At 37.8% G+C, this 20,522-nt stretch overlaps 1 protein-coding gene across 2 annotated transcripts in view; it reads left to right on the top strand.

Annotated features, from left to right (window-relative positions):
- CHODL (chondrolectin) overlaps positions 1-20,089 on the top strand; it is a gene marked incomplete at both ends in the record, with an annotated part of 87,034 nt that extends 66,945 nt beyond the window's left edge. For both annotated transcript variants that reach the window (XM_079766298.1, XM_079766297.1), the window contains 5 exons: positions 8,574-8,883; positions 9,513-9,670; positions 13,074-13,160; positions 15,153-15,255; positions 20,005-20,089. In XM_079766298.1, coding sequence (XP_079622424.1) covers positions 8,618-8,883; positions 9,513-9,670; positions 13,074-13,160; positions 15,153-15,255; positions 20,005-20,089 — 699 coding nt within the window. The remainder of the gene's footprint in view (positions 1-8,573; positions 8,884-9,512; positions 9,671-13,073; positions 13,161-15,152; positions 15,256-20,004) is intronic.
- Positions 20,090-20,522: the final 433 nt, after the last annotated feature.

Below are 20,522 nucleotides of genomic sequence, written 5' to 3'. Positions count from 1 at the left end.
GCGCTGTGCGTTCTCTGCCCCTCAAAATACACGCAAAAAAGTTTTAAAATTTCGGAAGTGCTTGGTTCCATAGCTGCGAAACGAGCTGGGCTTCGTCGCGAGCAGCGCGGCTTTCTCCGGGAGTAATTTATTTCCACTTTCTTTGCAAGAGAGTTGGTCGCAGGGCAGGGCTGGGCACCTGCGACAGGGGTGGGGTACCGCGGAGCCCGGGGACGGAGAGGCGCTGCAGGGATGCCTCCCCCTGGGGGCCTGGCCCCGCTGCAGTCCCCACCCCGAGTTCTCTGGGAGGATCTGGGAGTCGCTGGGGGACCCCTGGGCACGCAGCCTTTGTTCTCAGGAGGCTGACAAAGAACAGGGGGCTGGTCAGGGTGCGTGCTGCCCTGCCTTTGCGCACCTCATCCCAAGTTGGGGACCTCTCAGAACATGAGGTAGGCTGGAGTTGGGCTGAGGTACATACATGGCGACGACTGCCTGCAGGTTCATGCTCCCAGCAGGTGCCCAGTTATGTCTGCGGAGTCCGTGCAAGGGACATGCATCAGCATTGGTTGGCCAGCTTCCCAGAGTTCGCTCTGATTTTTCTTTCCCTTCGACTTTCACGCGCCTGTTGTTGAGCCATTTATATTTGACTCACTCTTTTTTACCTTTGGGGAAGGTCTTTTTTTTTTTTTTTTTTTAAAGGAAGATTCTCAAAAGCGTGACTAGGGCCTTACTGAAAATTGAGCACAGTCAGCTCCTTTTATGGAAATCTCCTGTGATGCTAATGAAAGTGTTGCGACGAATGTTTGTTGACTGTATATTGGGCATGTGTTTTCAATGCGGGGAGGTTTTTTTTTTCATGTAAAAAGCACAGATTCCTTTTCACAGTCTGTGCATCTTAGAACAGGTGTCCTGGAGGTAGAGAGAGATGACAGCTGACGGCAACTTAATCAGTAGTGAAGCCAGACCTTTAGAAACTGGCATCTTAAGCTTAATTGTTACTGATCTTCCCCTCAGCAATATGTGATGTCCTACCTCTTCAGGATATAATTCTTGAATGTCTGGTTGTCTTTCACTCTCGACTACCTTTTTGGCACTCTGGAGACACTGGAATTAAATACATTGTGAAGTGTCATTTGGAAATGCTATAGCTGCTTGCTTTTTTTTGGGGGGGGGGAGAATCTGGTTCAACATTTTTAAAAGGAAAACACTACAGTATGAAAAAGGATGTTATAGAAGCCATTACATTAGCTCATTCCCCCCTAATTTAACTTTGAGGAGAAAGTTTACTATTTGGACTCATCTGAATTATACATATCTAACTGCCTATGTGTTTAAAAGAATGATTCTTGCAAAGGAATGAAGAGCAAAGACCAGGCATTGAGCATAAGGTGTTTTGTAAACACATAGAAACACTTCTTTGAATTAAGTGGTATCTTTTTGGTGTATTCTTGTTTGTATGTCTTAAACTTTGCAAGGGAGGGAAAATATATATATGATTAAAATTAGAACTTGAAAATTATTGGTGAAAATTTATTCTGCATTGTTATTGCATAAATTGTTATAAACCTTTTGCTGTTTTCCCCCCATTATTTATAGGCATCTTGCAGGTGACATCTGGAAAATTTCTCATGAACTGAACATGATCTATTTGATTTAGCATAAATGATGATGTTTGCTTGGTATTAAAACAATTAAGTTTTTCTTATGAATAATTGAATTGTCTTTGGCCGTACAAGTTCACATTGACATTTAAGCATTATAAATTGATTTGCGATTTTATGCTTTGAAGACTATCTTTTAAAAGATACGTATTTCAGACAAAATGGCATGAGGACAGAACAGTTTAAATCTGGACATTTTGGAAGTAGTAGGTCTAATGTCTGCCTGGTCAGTGTTGAGTTTTGAGTGCTGCATCAACTTTTTCATGCCACTAGGGACCATCTACCAAAATCCTCAAGTGTCTGTTGACGGCAACAAGTTCCTTGGGACCATCATTAGGAATATATTTACAATATGATAAGTACATTTTCTATTTATTAAGTACTAATACAGCTATTTATAATTTCATCCCAGAAAAATGACAGGAACTCATAAAATAATCCTTCACAGAAATTCTCATCTTAGTACTTTAAAATATTCCATTATAAGATACTTCCCAGTACTTTAAAATGCATCATCTTTTAAAAATTGAGAGCATTATTTATAAAGGAAGTGAAAATATTTTTAAAAAGCATTTCAAACAACTTCATCATCATCATCATCTTCCCTATAAGAGTTCATAGCATCTAGCAGTAGTAGAAAAGTATTTTTACAGGTCAGAGGCCATGCTTATTTTGATGCGTGGATATACAATACAAATATCCAATCATGAGGATAACAATCAGGTGGTACGTAGTGAATGTATGGTTCTAAGTTGGGAACTACTTTTAGGGTCTTAGATCTGTACCGGTTTGTTGCTGAACATAGATGTGTAGAGAGTACCTCCGGGGGCTGCAGCCATTTAATTTTGTCAAGTGGCTGGTAGGTAATGGAATCCTTAGGACAAAGGTAAGAGGATTTTACTTAAGGAGATAGAGATACATATTAAAACGAAGAGTTCAAAATTCAGGTTCCAAAGATGGGAAGATGTATTTGAAGAGCATGTGGGTATTTTTAAACATATGAAGTGTTTTGAAGTAACATTTCTTTTTCTTTTTTCTTTTACTCTCTCCCTCTTTTTTTTTTTTTTTTTGTGCACACAGCAGTGATCCCCAACCTGTTTGTGCTGCAAAATGGCACTGAGTATGTTTCATGGTACCTCCAAATTTCTGCAGAACATTTTAATATGTATTAATTGGAACTTATTAAAATTGGCAAATATTTTGTTTTAGAAGAGTGGATGGTGTAGAGACCTCTCTCTTTACCACACAGAAGCCACAGAATACTGCAAAATCATGGTGATGATCAGTAGCCAACAGATTAACATAATAGCAAAGGAGATACAAAGAACTGTTATCCCAGCCTCTGGTGGTATTCCATGACATCATCAAAAGCATAAAGTGATGACGGTGCAGTTTTCAAAGATGCAATTACTTTAAGCATCTCTTGGGCAAGAAAGGAACAAATTAATCTTATTGCTAGTCATTTAATAAACTGCACATTCATCATAGCCATTAATTCCTAACTGCTGTTGTTCAGCATTTTATGGCTTTGTTTTTAGAACTCCTTTTCCTGGAGATGGCAGTATCTATTCCATTAACACAAGAAAAGAGGCAGTGTTGTTTAATAAAGGGGTGCAAGCGGAAATCTGGCTGATGTCCTCACTAACAATAGTTACTTTTTGTGACGGTGCTCTGTGCTAGGTGGCTGGATGCATACACTGCCAGGAGAGACTGTTTCTTTCACACGTTAGGGGTGATACAACATGGCCTGACAACTTGATTCTAGTTACCCTCCTTATAATTGGCGGGAAAATCAGCTTGGGTCTTGTTTGTTTTATTTGGGGGAAAAAGGGGCTTGATAAAACAATCATTAAAGACATATAGGGTCTGAAAATACTAGATCGATGTTCCAATATTAATCGTGTGGCTAAATGTTCAGTAAGAGAAAATCCACAATCTGCTTAGAAACAAACTCTCAAGGCACAAACCCTTGCACATATTAGGCACCCAGTAATCAATAATGGATAGTATGTATGAATAATACTAATGGATAATACTAATAATTATTGTATGTATGGATAATACTAATGGATAATACTAATAATTATAACATGGAAAACACAAATAATGAATATATTCATCAATCCCTTTATCTATGAAATCTTTCACCTTAGAAAAAAGGTTCTATTTGAGACACCTCTGGGGGCCGCATGGAAATCTGGGTAAATGCATGAACTGTGGAGCCTGGCTCCCTGGTTCTCAGCCCTGAGTTCACCACTGGTGAGCTGTGTGAATTTGGGAAAATTACTTGACTTTCAAAGAGCTGTGAGACGGACCCCGCGTGGCCAGCCCTGTGCCTGGAGCTGAGGCCACCTACAGAAAAACACATTATTTATTTATTTATGTTTTTCTAGCTGAACAGCCTATATCTCTAGGAGAGATATTTTCCTAATTTACCCAAAGGCATGGATTGTGCTAACATTGAGGCCCTGCGTATTAAGCTCTTGATAAATGCCAGGCTACTATTATGATTCTTATCTCTTTAAAAGTCATAACCACTCTCACTTTTTTAAAATGTATTTTTTTATTAATTTCAGAGAGGAAGGGAGCAGGAGAGAGAGATAGAAACATCAATGATGAGAGAGTATCATTGATCAGCTGCCCCCTGCTGGGGATCGAGCCTGCAACCCAGGCATGGACCCGTGGCTGGAATCGAACCCAGGACCCTTCAGTATGCAGGCTGACGCTCTGTCCACTGAGCCAGACCAGCCAGGGCCACTCTCACTTTTTAGGAAAGAAAACATTAATGTCCTCAATGTCCCCACAGTTCAAGTAGAACTCTGGGATTCCAAGCCAGTTCTGATTGATTGAATGCTTGAAATCTTAAGTCACACAAATGGTTTACCATTTGTTATTTAGACCTTGATTTTAAATATTAGATTTTTTTTAATTAAAAAAGAAATCTCATTTCCTTGTCAGGAAGGAAATGGATTCCAGCACATCTTCATAGTGCACTATGCAGCTCATGGCATCATACAACCTCTGTTGCAAAAATGAAGTTTATTATTACAAAACATTTTTATAAGGAAAATTCTTAAGAAGTTGGTGTTATATTAAACCCTGAAACAGAACATGGAATCAATAGCCTTCCCTTTCTTTCTAGTTCAAAAGTGTCAGCATTGCCATCAGAGGTCATGTGACACTGTATACTGTAGTATCAGCATACTTATCAGTGTGATTTTTGAGGGGAGTAAGAAAGAATTATGGAAAACAAATTCTTTTGTGCGATTCTGATCAACTGTTTGAAATCCAGTCAGCCTGGTTTGGGTTTATCATGTAGATCCTCTTTTGTACAACTTTTTCTGGGCCACCTAAGGTAGGCCATAACTGAACAACAGGAATTCATAAAATGTCTTATACATTTTACTGAATAATGGGATATAAATTCAATATTTAGTTAATATTGATAATATATGATTATAATATGAGGTCTAAGAAAAATGTAACTACTTTCCTAACACACTGAGGACTCACCTGTCAGAAAGTTAGTACATATAAGCAAAATAACACCAAGATCCCTTTCTATTCAGGGAGAAAAAAGTAAACTGCAACGCCATTTATGAGTTTGGCCCCACTTTTACATTATTGCCAAAAGCATTGAAAACTCTGCCAATATTTAGCTCTAAAGGAATTTTAATGACTAAGAAAAAAAATACAAAGTAATATATTCATGGAAATAGTGCAGTCTTGGCTCTGATATTGATAGGAATGTTTATTTTAATAGGCAATACTGAGAATGATCTCTAAATAAAAGTTCCTGGGTACATATGTAGGGGTGTGTGTGTATGTGTGTGTGTGTGTGTGTGTGTGTGTGTGTGTGTGAGAGAGAGAGAGAGAGAGAGAGAAACCAATAGGTATAGACTCCTAGGTAGAAGGTCTTTTCTCTCTCTTGTAAATAAGCCAACAAGCAAAGGCTATTTCTCACTACAGATGCTAAGTAACATTTAGTAAATTATTGTTCGATAGTATCAAGTTAGCCTTCATGTAGCAAAAACGGTTACACCGTTATCTGAATATTTATCTGAATATGTTATGGGTAGTAGACTAGTCGATAGAAGGTTAGATGAAGTAGATAGAATAGATGGAAGATTAGAACTCCTGTATTTCAAAGTGGTGGGTGGAAGATTTTATCTGAATATAACACTTTAGAAGTAAGAGAAGAGGAAATTCTCTCTGTGATCTCACAGAATGAGAAGGGAGGGAACCATAATGGTTCTCTAGGAATATTAGCCTTTACAGAAGTGGGAAAAGTTGTTTCCAGCAGATCTGTATTAATGGGACTTTTCTGGGAATCAGGGCAACATCTGTTTCCCAGCTGTTGGAGTTCCACTGCGATGACAGCCCAGTGTGGTCAGCTGAAATGACAGTGAGCAGTTCAATAGCTACTTCTTTTGCTGCAACATGGACTAAATTTGCCTGAGAAGGTGGAAATCAGTAGTGAAGTACAATCGGGTGTAAAGAAGTTCACAGCGTCAGCTTTAACTGACTATGATATATGTATACCATTTAAAAAACTGCAATGTTTCCATAATTTCCTGGAAACTGCCATGCTAGATCTGAACTGCTAGTGACTTTTCAGTTCAAAGTCTGTGGACACAGTTGATATTCAATCAATACACGTTGGAGTCAATGCCTATCTGTAGTGGGTAATTGGCCACTGTCCCGATTCTCTGAGAGATCCCCTGCAATGCAGCCACCGCAGTCTCCACCCGCTGGCCCAGGACCCTGGACCACTCCATCATCCACAGCCACAGCCACAGCGAGCATCAGGATTGGCTATCATCCAGGGCCCGGGCAGTATTAGTTGTTAATTATTTTAAATTTAACCCCAGTCTATGGATTTTCTCTTATTATTATTATTTCTCTACAGACTGACATTTATACTTTGCTAATAGCTAATAGTGGCAATAGGAATTTTCTCATGACACCAAAAGCTGTCTAATTAGAAGCACTATCTTAATTTTATAAATAAGTTTAGTCTCATCATTTTTGTACTCTCACCATAAATACTAAGTCTGTGCTGCATTTATTTTTAATACTAGAGGCCTGATGCATGAATTCATGCACGGGTGGGGTCATACCCGCCCTCCCTAATCGGGGCCGATCCGGCCAGAGCCAGCCAGGGGGAGGGGGCTGCAGGTGGTTGGCTGGCCGGCCCTGCTCCCTGGTCGAACTTCTGGTTGAACTGGTCGAACTCCAGGTCGAGGGGACAATTTGCATGTTAGCCTTTTATTATATAGGATAGGAAAGATAATGAGCAGAGGCTTTTAGCATATAAGTCATACATACGCATCCTCTGAAAGTGTATATATTTGTTACATAAATAACTTTTACTTATTAAAACTTCTAGCTAATCATTTTTTTTTAATTTGGCTTTTTGACATCTTGCAAAACAATCTTGTTGGACAAGGTTACTATTTTAGAAGTACTGGAATCAAATCCAAGACTGAGATTTCTTAGAATGAAAAACTAAACAAATTGAAACCTCAAGGGAATGCCGTTGAGAGATATTTTGAAACTTACAAGTATGTAAAGGATGCAGAAGATGAAAATGGAAGCAGAGCTTGATTTAAAAATATAGACATAAATATCACCAGGCTTCATGGCATTGTTAGCATATTACCAGAAGTGAAAATATAGGCATAAAAATCACGAGGCTTAATGGCATTGTTAAACTATTACCAGAAAACAACACTTTTTAATAATGAAGTCATCTCAAAACCCAATAGTCGACTAGGAGAAACTTTTTTAAATAACAATTATGCCAGGACCAATCATTGGGACGTCCATAATCATCGCTCAATGAATGTTTCTGACGGATTTGTCCATTTGAAGTCAATCTTTAATTCCAGTTTCCTGAGGGCATTCATACCTGTCTGCTATTTTTCATTAACAATTAGTTGGGGCAGTCTGCTAATTTGTTCATATGATTCAGTGTGTTGCTCCTGGGTCCAGATCAGGGTTAATGAGACAGAGGACAACTGGCTGCCATTTTATTAGTTGGCTGTTCTCTGCTCGTGTCAAGTTATTGGATGCCTGTCACTCAAACACTGTGGTGAGGTGAATGGCCTTGCGCTGATCTCCGCTCCGTCCTGCCTCTGCGTCATCAGAGGTGATTAGTTGCTGACTCTGGAAGAAGGGATCTGTTACCGGCACTGGCTCAGGGTGATACACTGTAATCAAGAGTGCAAATCTGGGATGCTTTATTTTGTTCCCAGTGTTTAAGTACAGCAACACCTCCAGCCATCATTACTGACAACTTTTCTGGCTCAGCTACAAAATTAAATACACGGTGAAAAAAAGCCTTCAATCTCAAGAGAAATAATGTTCCTGCAGATGAACCATAAGAAAGCAGTAAAACTTTGTGCTTAATTTCTTAGCATAAAGTCATTTAACTTAATTTTACATAAAATAGTATGATAGTCTATTTTCCAAGGCTACACCTACGAGAAATCAGACAAAGACTAAGAGTGGTGTACGCCAGGGGCAGCAGGTTGGAGATAAGGAACAGTGACAGAGAGGGGTTCCTGGCCATTTGTGAAGTTGACAACCAGAGGTAAGAGGTGAACCAAAGAAGATAATGAGAAACAAAACAGCTTGACCATGGGGGAGAGTCTGTATCATCTTGGCTTACATGTTTGGGGGTAAAACGGGGGAGGGTGTAAATAAAATATACCATTGCTGGTAGAGTTAGCTAAGTCCCATACACTATGGCTTCATTATGACTCGGCATGATCGTGCCTATTCATAGTATGACATCAGGGAAATTCATTCTCTTAATATGTAGGCGTATGTGAAATTCAATTTTGAGATTGTTTTTTAAATCAAATTTTTTGTTTTGTTGCCTGTGTGTTTAAATCATCTGTTTTGTTTGTTTGCTTCCTTGCTTTTCAGGCCAAAAGGTGTGTTTTGCTGACTACAAGCACCCCTGCTACAAGATGGCCTATTTCCAGGAACTGTCCAGCCGAGTGAGCTTCCAGGAGGCGCGCCTGGCTTGTGAGAGTGAGGGGGGAGCCCTGCTCAGCCTGGAGAACGCAGCAGAACAGAAGTTGATAGAAAGCATGTTGCAAAACCTGACAAAACCAGGCACGGGGATTTCTGATGGCGACTTCTGGATAGGCCTCTGGAGGAGTGGAGAGGGGCAAGCGTCTGGTGCCTGCCCAGATCTCTACCGCTGGTCCGATGGCAGCGGCTCCCAGTACCGGTGAGTCGGCTCCTGAGGGAGATTTCTGCTCCCTGTAGGGGATGTCAGAATAGAACAGGCGACATCACTTAGAAGTGTTCCTGCTGCTCTCTACAGAGTGGGACAAGAGTAGGTTTTCAGTATGTGGAACCCAGTTCTTGTGTTATTATTTAACTAGTAGCCCATTTGCAGGAAGAATCCTGCAAGCGGCCGCAGCGCCTGCACCTGCACGCTGCTGCCACCTGCCCCACTCCGCCCCGCCCCACCCAGGCTTTCCCTCTGGCAGCCACCTTGCTTTCCACTTTTCCTCCCTCTTCCTTCTAAGTTGTCTTCAGTCTTCACTCCTCCCTCCCTCAGTGTATGCAAAGTAACCGCCATCTTGGTAGGGGTAATTTGCATACTCACCCTGATTGGCTGGTGGGTGTGGCTTTGGCTGGTGGGCGTGGCCTGGGCATAGCGAAGGTGTGGTCAATTTGCATATTTGTCTATTATTAGGTAGGATAATCATTGTGTTAGTTTATTAATCATTGTATTATTATTAATCACTGTATTATTATTTATAAATTACTGCATTGTTATTTATTAATTATTGCATTATTTTTCTACATGAACAACTGTAATCCTACTTTTGCCCCACCCTATATTTTCAGAAACTGGTATACGGATGAACCTTCCTGTGGAAGTGAAAAGTGCGTTGTGATGTATCATCAACCTACAGCCAATCCTGGCCTTGGAGGCCCCTACCTTTACCAGTGGAATGACGACAGGTGCAACATGAAGCACAATTACATCTGCAAGTATGAACCAGGTAGGATGTATTGCAAACTGACATAACAGATTTTGTGCATATCTGCTTGTATTGTCTTATCTTTAGGCTTTGCTACCTTTGGCTCTTTTTGTTTTTCTGCTGTGAAACGTGACTGTACTCTGCAGCTTGTCCTGTCATGCAGTGTCCTGAAGCCCACTGTGTGCTACAGGACAAGCTGTCACAGAGTGAGGACCAGAGAAACTAGGAACTATAGAAACTAGAGTCACTAGAAATAGAAACTACAGTCACTAGAAACATCTAGGAAGTACCAGAAACATCCGGGAAGGTGTCTTTAAGAGGAAATAATCATTTCCAATATGAAGGTCAAATTGTGTTTTTGTAAATTGATTTAATGAAAAATAAACATCTATTTTAAAATATTTTAAATATTCAGTATGGTGTATGTGAAGGAGGTATGTCACCAAAGCACCCATAGATTTACACATCTGAGCAACAGGTCTTTGGGTGATCATCTGGGGAATTTAAGGGATCAAAGGAACATTACCTCAGGATTTCATGGCATGATTCTTGGCACATACTCTTCAGTCAATATCAAAGTGGTCATAGCTCATTGAACCAACCATCGTGAAAAAAAGTAGGGACATGTGCCATGTTCTTGCTGTGCTCCTCATTCTTTGAAATATGCCTCCTTAATCAGCTTTTGCTAAAGTCTCTAATTTGTTGCCCTATGCAGCAAATGAGAAGATTGCATTGACCTAAGCTGACTGCAGTGTAGTTTCCTATGGAAATAGTAAATTTGAATTACTTTGAATAAGACAGCTTAACTGTATTGATATTTGGCCAAAAGAGAGATTAATCAAAACTCTATAAACTAATTTTAAATAATAATTTAAGGAAGTCAAATTAGATACTTAGGCTTTGGGATTTCTTTTGGAGCTATTTGTCTCCTCAGTTTTTGGAAATACATTTTAACTCTTCTGTCTACTTGACCTCATGTACTCATGGAAGGCAATCATAATCAAGTGCTGCTATTTCCATTATTCTCTTGAAATTACATGATTCCTTTTTCTCATAAGACCGTGAAGCACAAGGGATTAGTTGAATTAGATTTACTTCTCTGTCATGTTTATCCTGCTCTTGAGTATATTAGGCAACTTTCTCTCCCTGGTGAGTTTATTCTTTAGCAGCCCCTGGGTTGCTAAATCCATCATTACCCTTTTAGAAGCCTTTACAAAGCTAAATCTGTTACACTTTTGTTTTTTGTCTTCTTTTTTTTTTCTTAAAAAATATAAAGTTGAAATTCTCTGGTAGTTTCTATTTGCAACTGTATGTACTCAAAACTCTTAAACAGATTATATTATAGAATCTTCTTAATACAATATTGTCTTCTTTTTTGAGCTTTTAGATGAAAAATTTGACCTAAGTGTATTTGTTTATTTTATTTTATTTATTTATTTTGGCCTTCATAGTTACATTATTCAGGACACTATAATCTCAGAATCTTCTTGACTTGTTTCGTATTAGATAATCTAGATTTATATTACTCATGGAAGAGCATTGTAGACATAAAATTATTTTTTCCTTTATCTCCTATAGTCTACCTAAATCTTCAAATATTTATATTTTGTGAATTTATGGTTAGCTCTTTAGTGAGAGACTTGGAGAATTAAGCAGTGGGCCTACTTAAAATTTACAAATTATAACACAAATTATTTTGAACTTTAATTATTTCTCTAACTATACCAGAACTACTGTTTAATTTGGACTTAATCTTCTCTTTCTGCTCCAACATACCATCTAGGCATGACTAGTCATATCCAAAGTGAATAATTTACTTCTGAGTTTGCCTGTTCTCTTTGCCATCATTTTTGTTATTGTCCTATGAGCTGCATATCTATTCTATAGGTCTACCAATTTTACCCAAATGCATTTTATGGAGATACATCTGAATCTAAGTTTTGCATTTATTTAAATTGCACTATATACTCTTGTTATTAGACATTAAAAATAACATGTATGGAATTATGTTTCTAAAATGTTATTACTTAATCAACAACTGCATTAAATTAAATTTTATTAAAATTATTTTTAAACTGACAAGTTCTGTGTTGATCAATTACATAATATCTGTATTATTTGTTCAGCAAATACCAGTTGAGATAGGTATAGAGTACCTAAATGAGTTCTGCAGAAGAATGAGTGTAGGGTAGGACTGTATCTGAAACCTAGTGGAGCTCATTAAAGGGTCAGGGTGAAATACGTACATAATGATAATAAATATTATTACAGGATGGTATATGATTAAACTCCCAATGAATAGAGAATATGTGGTCGGTCAGAGTAGTAAACATTACATTGAAATGATTTCCTGCCCTAACTGGTTTGGCTCAGTGGATATAGCGTCAGCCTGTGGACTGAAGGGTCTCAGGTTCGATTTCGATCAAGGGCATGTACCTTGGTTGGGGGCACATCCCCAGTAGGGGGTGTGCAAGAGGCAGCTGATCGATGTTTCTCTCTCATCAAAGTTTCTAACTCTCTATCCCTCTCCCTTCCTCTCTGTAAAAATCAATAAAAATAAGAAATGATTTCCTATTCTGAAACCAATATAAGATGATACATATGTGCTTTTCTTTCCATCACTTGACAAAAATAAATAGGAAATTATATTTTTGGAACAAATGAAAACAAATTTACAGGATATTTTCTTAATAATTTAGTATAGTCACTGAACTATTAATTTAACAAATAAGACCTAGAAAAATAATGAGGTGATAGAGCAGTACCAGGTCATGGTAAGATTTTCAATATCTTTTAAGGGCATGGAATTGAGGAGATCTCATCTCATAGAACCAGGAAAAGAAACAACTCACAAGCCTTAGTTTATTAGCATATTTTAAAAAGAGGTAGACATTGTTAGAAATAATACCTAAGGATAGCATTATTTGTATAGGATAGAAATGTGCTTAGAACATGATTTGAATCATCAATTCCAAATGCAATCCATATGCAATCTCCTGCTGACTATTATTGTGAGGAGGAACCTAAATATTACACTGATATTAGTACCAAAATCATCTTTGCTTGCTGTTGAATTGCAGTTAGTGGCTCATAGTCTTATGGTCATTGCTTCTTGGTTATCTTTGCCTGGCTTCGTGCCTGCTTTGATATTATTGTCTGTAGACATGCTGTTGATTGCTAATGTGGTTATGGTTGCAAGGATTCACAAACTAGATGCTTGATTCAAAGGTAATTAAATGTTGACTTTCTAGTTAGATAATTGCACATAAATTTTAATTCAATATATAATTCTTAGCTGTAAGTTGTTCAGAAGTCAAAACTGGTGTTTATATGGCTTTATAATAAACTTTTATTTTCATCTGTTTGCATTTCTCATGTTGATCACTACATATGATCATATGATGTCTGTACTTATTACCTAAAGAGATCAAGCCAACAACTCCTGGAGAGAAGACTTACTTTACAAACCAACCAGAAGACACCCATCAAAATGTGGTTGTTACTGAAGCAGGTAATTCGTTCTCGTATCTTTAAATCCTCTATGGAGAACAGAAACTGTTTAAACTCTGCTTCCAGTTGGCCCCAACTTTTCTTGTTGCTTGGTGAAATGGTGCACTAAATATGGGCCTATGGACACTTACTTTTGAACTAGGTTAGAACAACTGATGCTAAGCTAGTTTTTGCACACAAGCACCTATTTTTGTTTTCTTCTGATTAGTTATGTATCTAGCACTAAACTAAGTAATCCCCATTAAAATCTGAATCTACAAGGAACTTCCCCAACAATGTATAGGAGTTATGATGTAAATTTTCACATGCAGTGGCCTGCCAACAGTGTTGTGCTGGGAAATGTTTAAGGATTGGCCAGGGTGAGGTGGGTATAAAATAAAAAGAGATCAACCAAAGAACTTGTGTGCATGTATGCATAACCCATGGACACAGATAGTAGGGTGATGAAAGCCTGGGGCTGGGCTAGAAGAGATCAATGGGGGGAAAGAGGGGACATATGTAATACTTTCAACAATAAATATTAAAAGAAAAACAAAACAAAACACCTGATTTGTAGACTTTGGGATTTTCTGATGTAAATACTCCCTGGCTGATTTCAAGCTACCCAAGTGACATCACTGCACAGCAAGGTGGGAAGAATGCAAGTAATGATCTCGCAACCCAGCTGCCTCCAACATACCACTGTCTGCAAAGGAAACAATGAAATCCCAGTGCAAATGGCATGTTAGTCAGAAATCATTTTTGCCTGGCCCTATGCCAGTTGGACAGGAACAGTGACTTATCCTAGCTGCTTTGTGAGAATTGAGCCAAAGACCCAAAGTCTCAAAATCTTTCCACAGGCCATCCAAAATCCACAAAAGAGTGGGGAATACTGTCTCTTTTTCTTTACTAACATAGATGAGGGATCATAATGGTATTTGGAAAAGGGAAAAAATATTTTGTGAATTTTTAAAATTCTTGAAGTCACCTGTTACCTGTTGGAGGCTCAGGAGTTGATGAAAATATATTATCCTCAAAATACCTCATCCCTGGACCTCAGCTAATATACCATCCCTTGTTAACAAAGGAAGTGATATGTAGTTAAATGGATAGTTTGCTCTGGTTGGTCCACTTTGGCCAGAATTATTTTGATTAATAATGATGTCTGCTTTTGATTGGCTAGCGAAATGCATAGTTGTCAATTTGTTTTTCCTGTATGGATATGATGTTAAAGCTTAGTGTGCTTCATTTTCAGATGTCTGATTTTAAACCATTCAGAACATCTAAACCTAATTAAAGATAATCAATAAATAATTACATTAGGGATATTTTCCCCCATATGACATTGACAAAATGTTCAAGAAGGCCATTTTATGCCATCTGAGACTTCAGTTTTTTATTTTACTGAGAATACCCAACATGATCAAGTGTGATGGAACAGGATTAAAAAGGATTCATTTTAGAATTTAATTAAGAGCAAGTCTTCATGTCTCTGAAGTTTTGTATCACTGGGTTATGACTATATCATCAGTTAAATTTACATATTTTGGTATAATGCCAGGGAGTCTTGCATATCATCATGGCACTGAGCTTATTGGTTAGGATAATTATGTGTCCAATAAATGAACATTTATTTTAATAGTGATTATTTAATAATCAGTGCTTGTATCTGTAAATAAGAACTAAGAAGGATTAGTGAAGTGAGATAGCTAAGATCATTAATACATTATGAAAACTAGCCCTATCTGAATAGCAGATTTAATAATACTTTTGGAAATATGGACACTGAATAGGAGCATGACAACCAATGCAGTATGAATTTGATTTTGATTTTTAACAAACATGAATATGTTATGTCATTAGGCTCTTTAGTACTTAGGGAAGAACCTTGTTGAGAATCTATTTATTGATAATAATTTTATTTTACCTTAAATTCTGGGAAACTTTTTATATAACTTTGGTGTTAGAATTCTGCTTCAACTGTCTTTTTACACTGGCTGTTTTACTTTTGTAGGCATAATTCCCAATCTCATTTATGTTGTCATACCAACAATACCACTGCTCTTATTGATACTGGTTGCTTTTGGAACCTGCTGTTTCCAGATGCTGCATAAAAGGTAAATCATTCATATATGCAGAGATACCTCAAAAAGTTTTAAATTAGCCTAAATTTATATTTTTAATTTGCCTTAAGGAAGTTCTGATTTTTGTATCTGTCAGTACCAATGCAGTATATACAATCTAGTGAGATATATCTTTTCATAGGATTCATGTATTATCTCATTCGATCCTCACAAGCCATATGAAGTAGGTACCCTTCAGTTTCTGTTTTTCAGTTGAGAAGATGGTGGCTGAGATGGGTTACATGCTTTGCCTTGGGGCTCATAGCTAGTGTATGTGCTGGATCTGAATGCTTGTAAGCTTGCAACATATGCAACTATACTGTCCCTTGTTTATTAAGTATAAGCATTAATGCTAAACCTTTCAATCTTGACCTCAAGCTGAATGAAAGACTTGATTTTGGGTAGGTGTACTTTGTAGTATTTTTTTCAAAATTTCAAGTCATAGCCTATTTTATTTCAAAAGGATCTTTTAAGTGTAGGAAATAAAGCACACTGGTAAAATAGGTCACTTTTTGGTTGGCAGCTTGAAATAAAATGACACATTTTAATAGCCAGATTCCTAGGAGCATTCTTTTTAAAAATACATATTTTTTTTTATTTCAGAGAGGAAAGGAGAGGGAGATATAGGAACATCAATGATGAGAGAGAATCATTGATCAGCTGCCTCCTGCATGCCCCACACTGGGGATCAAGCCCACAGCCTGGGCATGTGCCCTGACCAGGAATCGAACCGTGATCACCTGGTTCATAGGTCGACGCTCAACCACTGAGCCATGCTGGCCAAGCGTAGGAGCATTCTTTTATATCTGTTCATCCATACCCTTGAGTTAGAGATAAAATTTTTCCATATGTATCAATTTGTCAATTCAATTAAAATAATTAACATAGGAAATATAAATATATATAGAAGGAAAAAGGAAAAGATGTTGGATTTAAATAAGAATATGTTTGTTAGAATAGACTAGACCAGCAATTTTCAACCAGTTTGCTGCAAGAATTTTTAAAACATGCATTATCACACTATTTAGTCAGGGACACTGACTTCTTTTCCTTTAGATTGTAAAAAAAAAAAATGACAATAGTCAACACAACAATAGCTGTCTGGTGTGAATGAATAAAAATTTGACTGATTTTTTTTGTCAGATTGGCAAAAAATAATTTTTGGTGTGCTACCGGATGTTAGTAATTAGTTTGTATGTGCCATTAAATGAAAAAGGTAGAAAATTGCTGGACTAGACATCTATATCAGAATGTTTCCAATAGAAATTGATCAGGAGAATTCCCCCATCATTTTTTTTTTCTTTTGATGTTAATTTTTCTTCTTCTTTTCCTGAAATAAACCCTAAAGAATCCACTAAGTGAAAAAAAAGTTCCAGAGAAACGTTAAATAGATGTAAACTCTAACATTCACATACATTTTAAAAAGGATCCAACCTATAATTTACTGGTTTTTTAAGTAAGACATTTTAAATAATAATAATAAATAGCCAGGCCAGTGTGGCTCAGTATTTGAGCGTCGATCTATGAACCAGGAGGTCATGGTTCAATTTCCTGTCTTAAATTGTTTTTTAATATCTTGTACAGAATAAAGACAGTAGTAATATCTAGCTTCTTCCCTTAATTCCTAAGACTGTGGAAAATGATTTATCATTATGGAAAGCAATGATGTAGAGGGAGGATTAGATATAAATCCCCTATAACCCAGCCAAACTGTTAAGGAAAAGCTGTAAATAACAAGTCAGCCTGAAAAAAATAACTTGAAAAATATTATGTAGATCTTCTCACTTCTAAGATAAATATTTCTAAAGTGTGAATAACTGAGTTTTCTCTAAAGTTTGTTTGCCTTCTTCCAAATAGTGCGTGTTACTGTAGAGATTCTATTCATTCAAAAGTCTTCCAGGTTTTCCCATCTTGAAGATCTGTGGCGTTTTCATTGTTTGAAATTCTCAGAGTGAAAAAAATAAACCAAAACAAAGTACCTCTAGGTGCCGGAATTAGCTCTAGTGATTAATTCATTCGTTCTTAGATGCTCCCCTTTTCCTTTCTTCCAGGAAAGCAAGGAGAAACATCATCAAGGACTCAACTCCATTATCATCTGAGTGCCTTGCAGAAAATTTAAATTCCAACCTGGTACACATGATGGTTTCTATCCTTCCATGTCATGTTCAAAATAATAACTCTTGTTTCCTTAACTAGTAGTAACTCTTAAATACAATAGGAGTGCTACACAAAAACTACAGTAATAATCACATCACCTTTTTCACCATTAAAAAATTTCATGTTTTTCATCAACTTTGCTTGATTTATTTTCCTTTCTAGATGACTTCATAGATAAAGATGTATTGATCTTATTTATTTGGATGCAAATCTCCAAAACATATATATGGAACATACTACTTTATTAGTAACAAATTCACAGTTAAATTGAAGTCATTTAAGTAATATTATAAAAATATATTGCTCAGGCTTGTTTAGGAAGAGTTCTTTCCCCATCCCCCCGCCCCCTTTAAGGAGTTCTGCAAGGTCAGGTAGAGAGAGTGAAAGGATGGGTAGAAGGCAGACCTGTGGGGATTGGAGAAGGTGCTGTTGGGAGGGTCTGTAGGAGGAAGGAAGTACAGAGCACGGTACACAGGAACAGGAAGTGGTTAGTTGTGCAGGTGAGGGCTCATTCTCAGGAAACTAGATCAAAAGGAATCTAGAGCTTGATCAGTAGTCTGGTATAGGATGTGGGTATGCTAAGGAACAGGCTGTTTGCAGGAGCTTAAGTAATGGACATTTTATGGAGAGTTGAAGATAGCACAGTCCGAGGCACAGGCTGGAAATGTGGATCGGAACTCTACATCTGCTGAGAGTGAAGATTAATCTCAGATCTAGGGAAACTCATATACCCATAAATTATCAGCACCTGAACCTACATTGTTTTCAGAGACTGAAACAATAATTAAACTTCCTGGGATTAGGTAACCTAATTGTAGGACCAAAAACTGATGGGAGGAGGAGAATAGGAAGGTCTTATACTTAGGAGAAAAGCACTATTTTGATGATTTGGCATTCAATACAGCACATGCTAATGGAGGAATATTCAAAATGCAACATTTCAAAAATCATATTCCAAAAAAAAAATTAAGATTTAGTGGTGATTACAATGAAAATTTTGGCATTGTGTCAGACACATGTGTGTGTGTGTGTGTGTGTGTGTGTGTCTGAATTCTAAACTACGATGGATCCAACAGAGAACCATCGATTTTATTTTATTTTTTTCATAATTTCATATGAACTATTTGCCATCTTCACATACTGGAATAATCTAGGATTTTTTGTAGGAATGAAAAAGTAGGCTGGTGAGAGAAGAAGGACACTTTTAATTGTTTTTTCTTTTTGGTTTTCTGATTGAGTGATATTTTCAACTCTGTCTTCTAATTCACTGATTCAACTCTCAGCTTCCCCTAATCTACTGTGTATTCCTTCCAATGTGTTCTTTATTTGTGTTATATCAATATTTATCTCAGACTGTTCTTTTTTCATAGTTACTATATCTTTTTTCATGCTGTTGAGCATCTTTACCATCATTACTCTGAACTCTATTTCAGATAAATTTCTTATCTCTGCTTCATTTATCTCTTCTTCTGGAGAATTCTCTAGTTCTTTCATTTGGGGGGGGGGGTTCTTTCTTTGTCTTCTCATTTTGGCTTTATGTTTGAGTTTGTGACTATGTATTAGGTAGATCCTGTACACCTCTCAATTGTGAGTGCAGGAAGGTGTTAAAGGCTGTTTCTGACTAATTAGATCAAGCAAAGACTCAAAGCCTCCAGAGACTGCCTCTGCATATAGACTAATAGGATTCTGACTTGAATTGCCCCCCCCCCCCCCAGGCAATCATCCTTGGGTGTGGAAGAGTTTTTTTCAACAAGATGGGGCAGTTGCTTCTACCTGGAGGCTAATTATTATTTTAAATCTCTTAGTGGCGTCAGGGAAGGTGTTTTCCAATAGGGTGTATCAACTGTCTTCCCCCCAGGCAAGGCAAATGTCTGTGTGGGAAAGATGTCCTCTGCTGTGTGAGGGAATGACTCAGCCCAGGAAACTTGGGGTATCTGCCTTCTGGGCTCTGTCCCCTAAATCTCCAGTCTTGGCTTCTTCTCTCACAGCTCCAGTCCACTTCACCCTCCTTCTGCCAGAGCACAAGGTGGGTGGCTCCACAGGGAATTTTGTGTGTTGGCCCTTTAAGAGGGTGCCTGAATTTTCAGCTGTTACTTTCTGGTAGACAGGGTCCCACTGCTTTTCACAGCCAGATGTTATGTGAGTACCCTCCTCAGTTTTGGTGCTCTCTGCTGTGGGGCCCAGCTTGGGGATTAGATCCCAGAGTTCTCAGTGGTACCCCCCATAGCTGAGATGTCTCTCCGCGACTTCAGTTGCTGTCTGTGGGCACCTGGCCAGCCCTTTCGTGCCTCCACCCCTCCGACCAGTCTCTATGCATTCTCCACTTTTGGTTCTCAGGTGTCTGGGTTCTCTCTTGCAAGTTTTCCATTGATTATTCAGGAAGTTTTTATGTATTTTAGTTGTAATACCAGTTTGTTCCTGGGAGCATGTCCGCGCAGCATCCACTTACTCTGCCAACATTTTTTACTCTCTAGAAGGACACTTTTATAATAAGGCTCTGAGATTCACACCTCCATTTGGACCAAGACATGCTCAGTGTGATAAGGAGTCTCCTACATTGAACTTATTTCTTCTTATGTTTTTCAGTAAAGGAAGGACAAAAACTAGCCCAAACCAGTCCACCCTGTGGATTTCAAAAAGCACGAGGAAAGAAAGTGGCATGGAAGTGTAAAAACTCATTGACTGGCTCGAGAAAAGAAAACAGAGGTTTGTATAAGGAATGGCATCAGAACCTTAGCTTGGAATGGCTTGAAATCTCAGAGGATCTGCAAGATGAACTGTAAGCTCCCTCTTGAGGCAAATATTAAAATGAGTTTTCTATGTTTATTTCATTTATAAAATACGCTGTGCTAATAATGGAGTGAGACATGCTTTTTTTTTTTTTTTTTTTTTTTTTTTGCGAAATGATGCACCCAAACTTCAAGTGAGTGGAATGGGCCATGCGGATAAACGTGCTGTCAACACATCGGCAGGATGTGTGTCAGAAGCAGTTATTTTTGTTCCTTTTACCTTTCATAAGTTGTAATCTAGTTACTGTAATGTAAATTGTATTGAAATTTACGGTGTGCAAATATATTTTACCTTTATGTAAGTGTTTGATAAAA

The sequence above is a fragment of the Cnephaeus nilssonii genome (assembly GCF_951640355.1).
Source record: "Cnephaeus nilssonii genome assembly, chromosome: 3".
NCBI classification, from domain to species: domain Eukaryota; kingdom Metazoa; phylum Chordata; class Mammalia; order Chiroptera; family Vespertilionidae; genus Cnephaeus; species Cnephaeus nilssonii.
The sequence above is the reverse complement of the archived record's forward strand: the minus strand, read 5'-3'. Positions and strand labels throughout refer to the sequence as shown.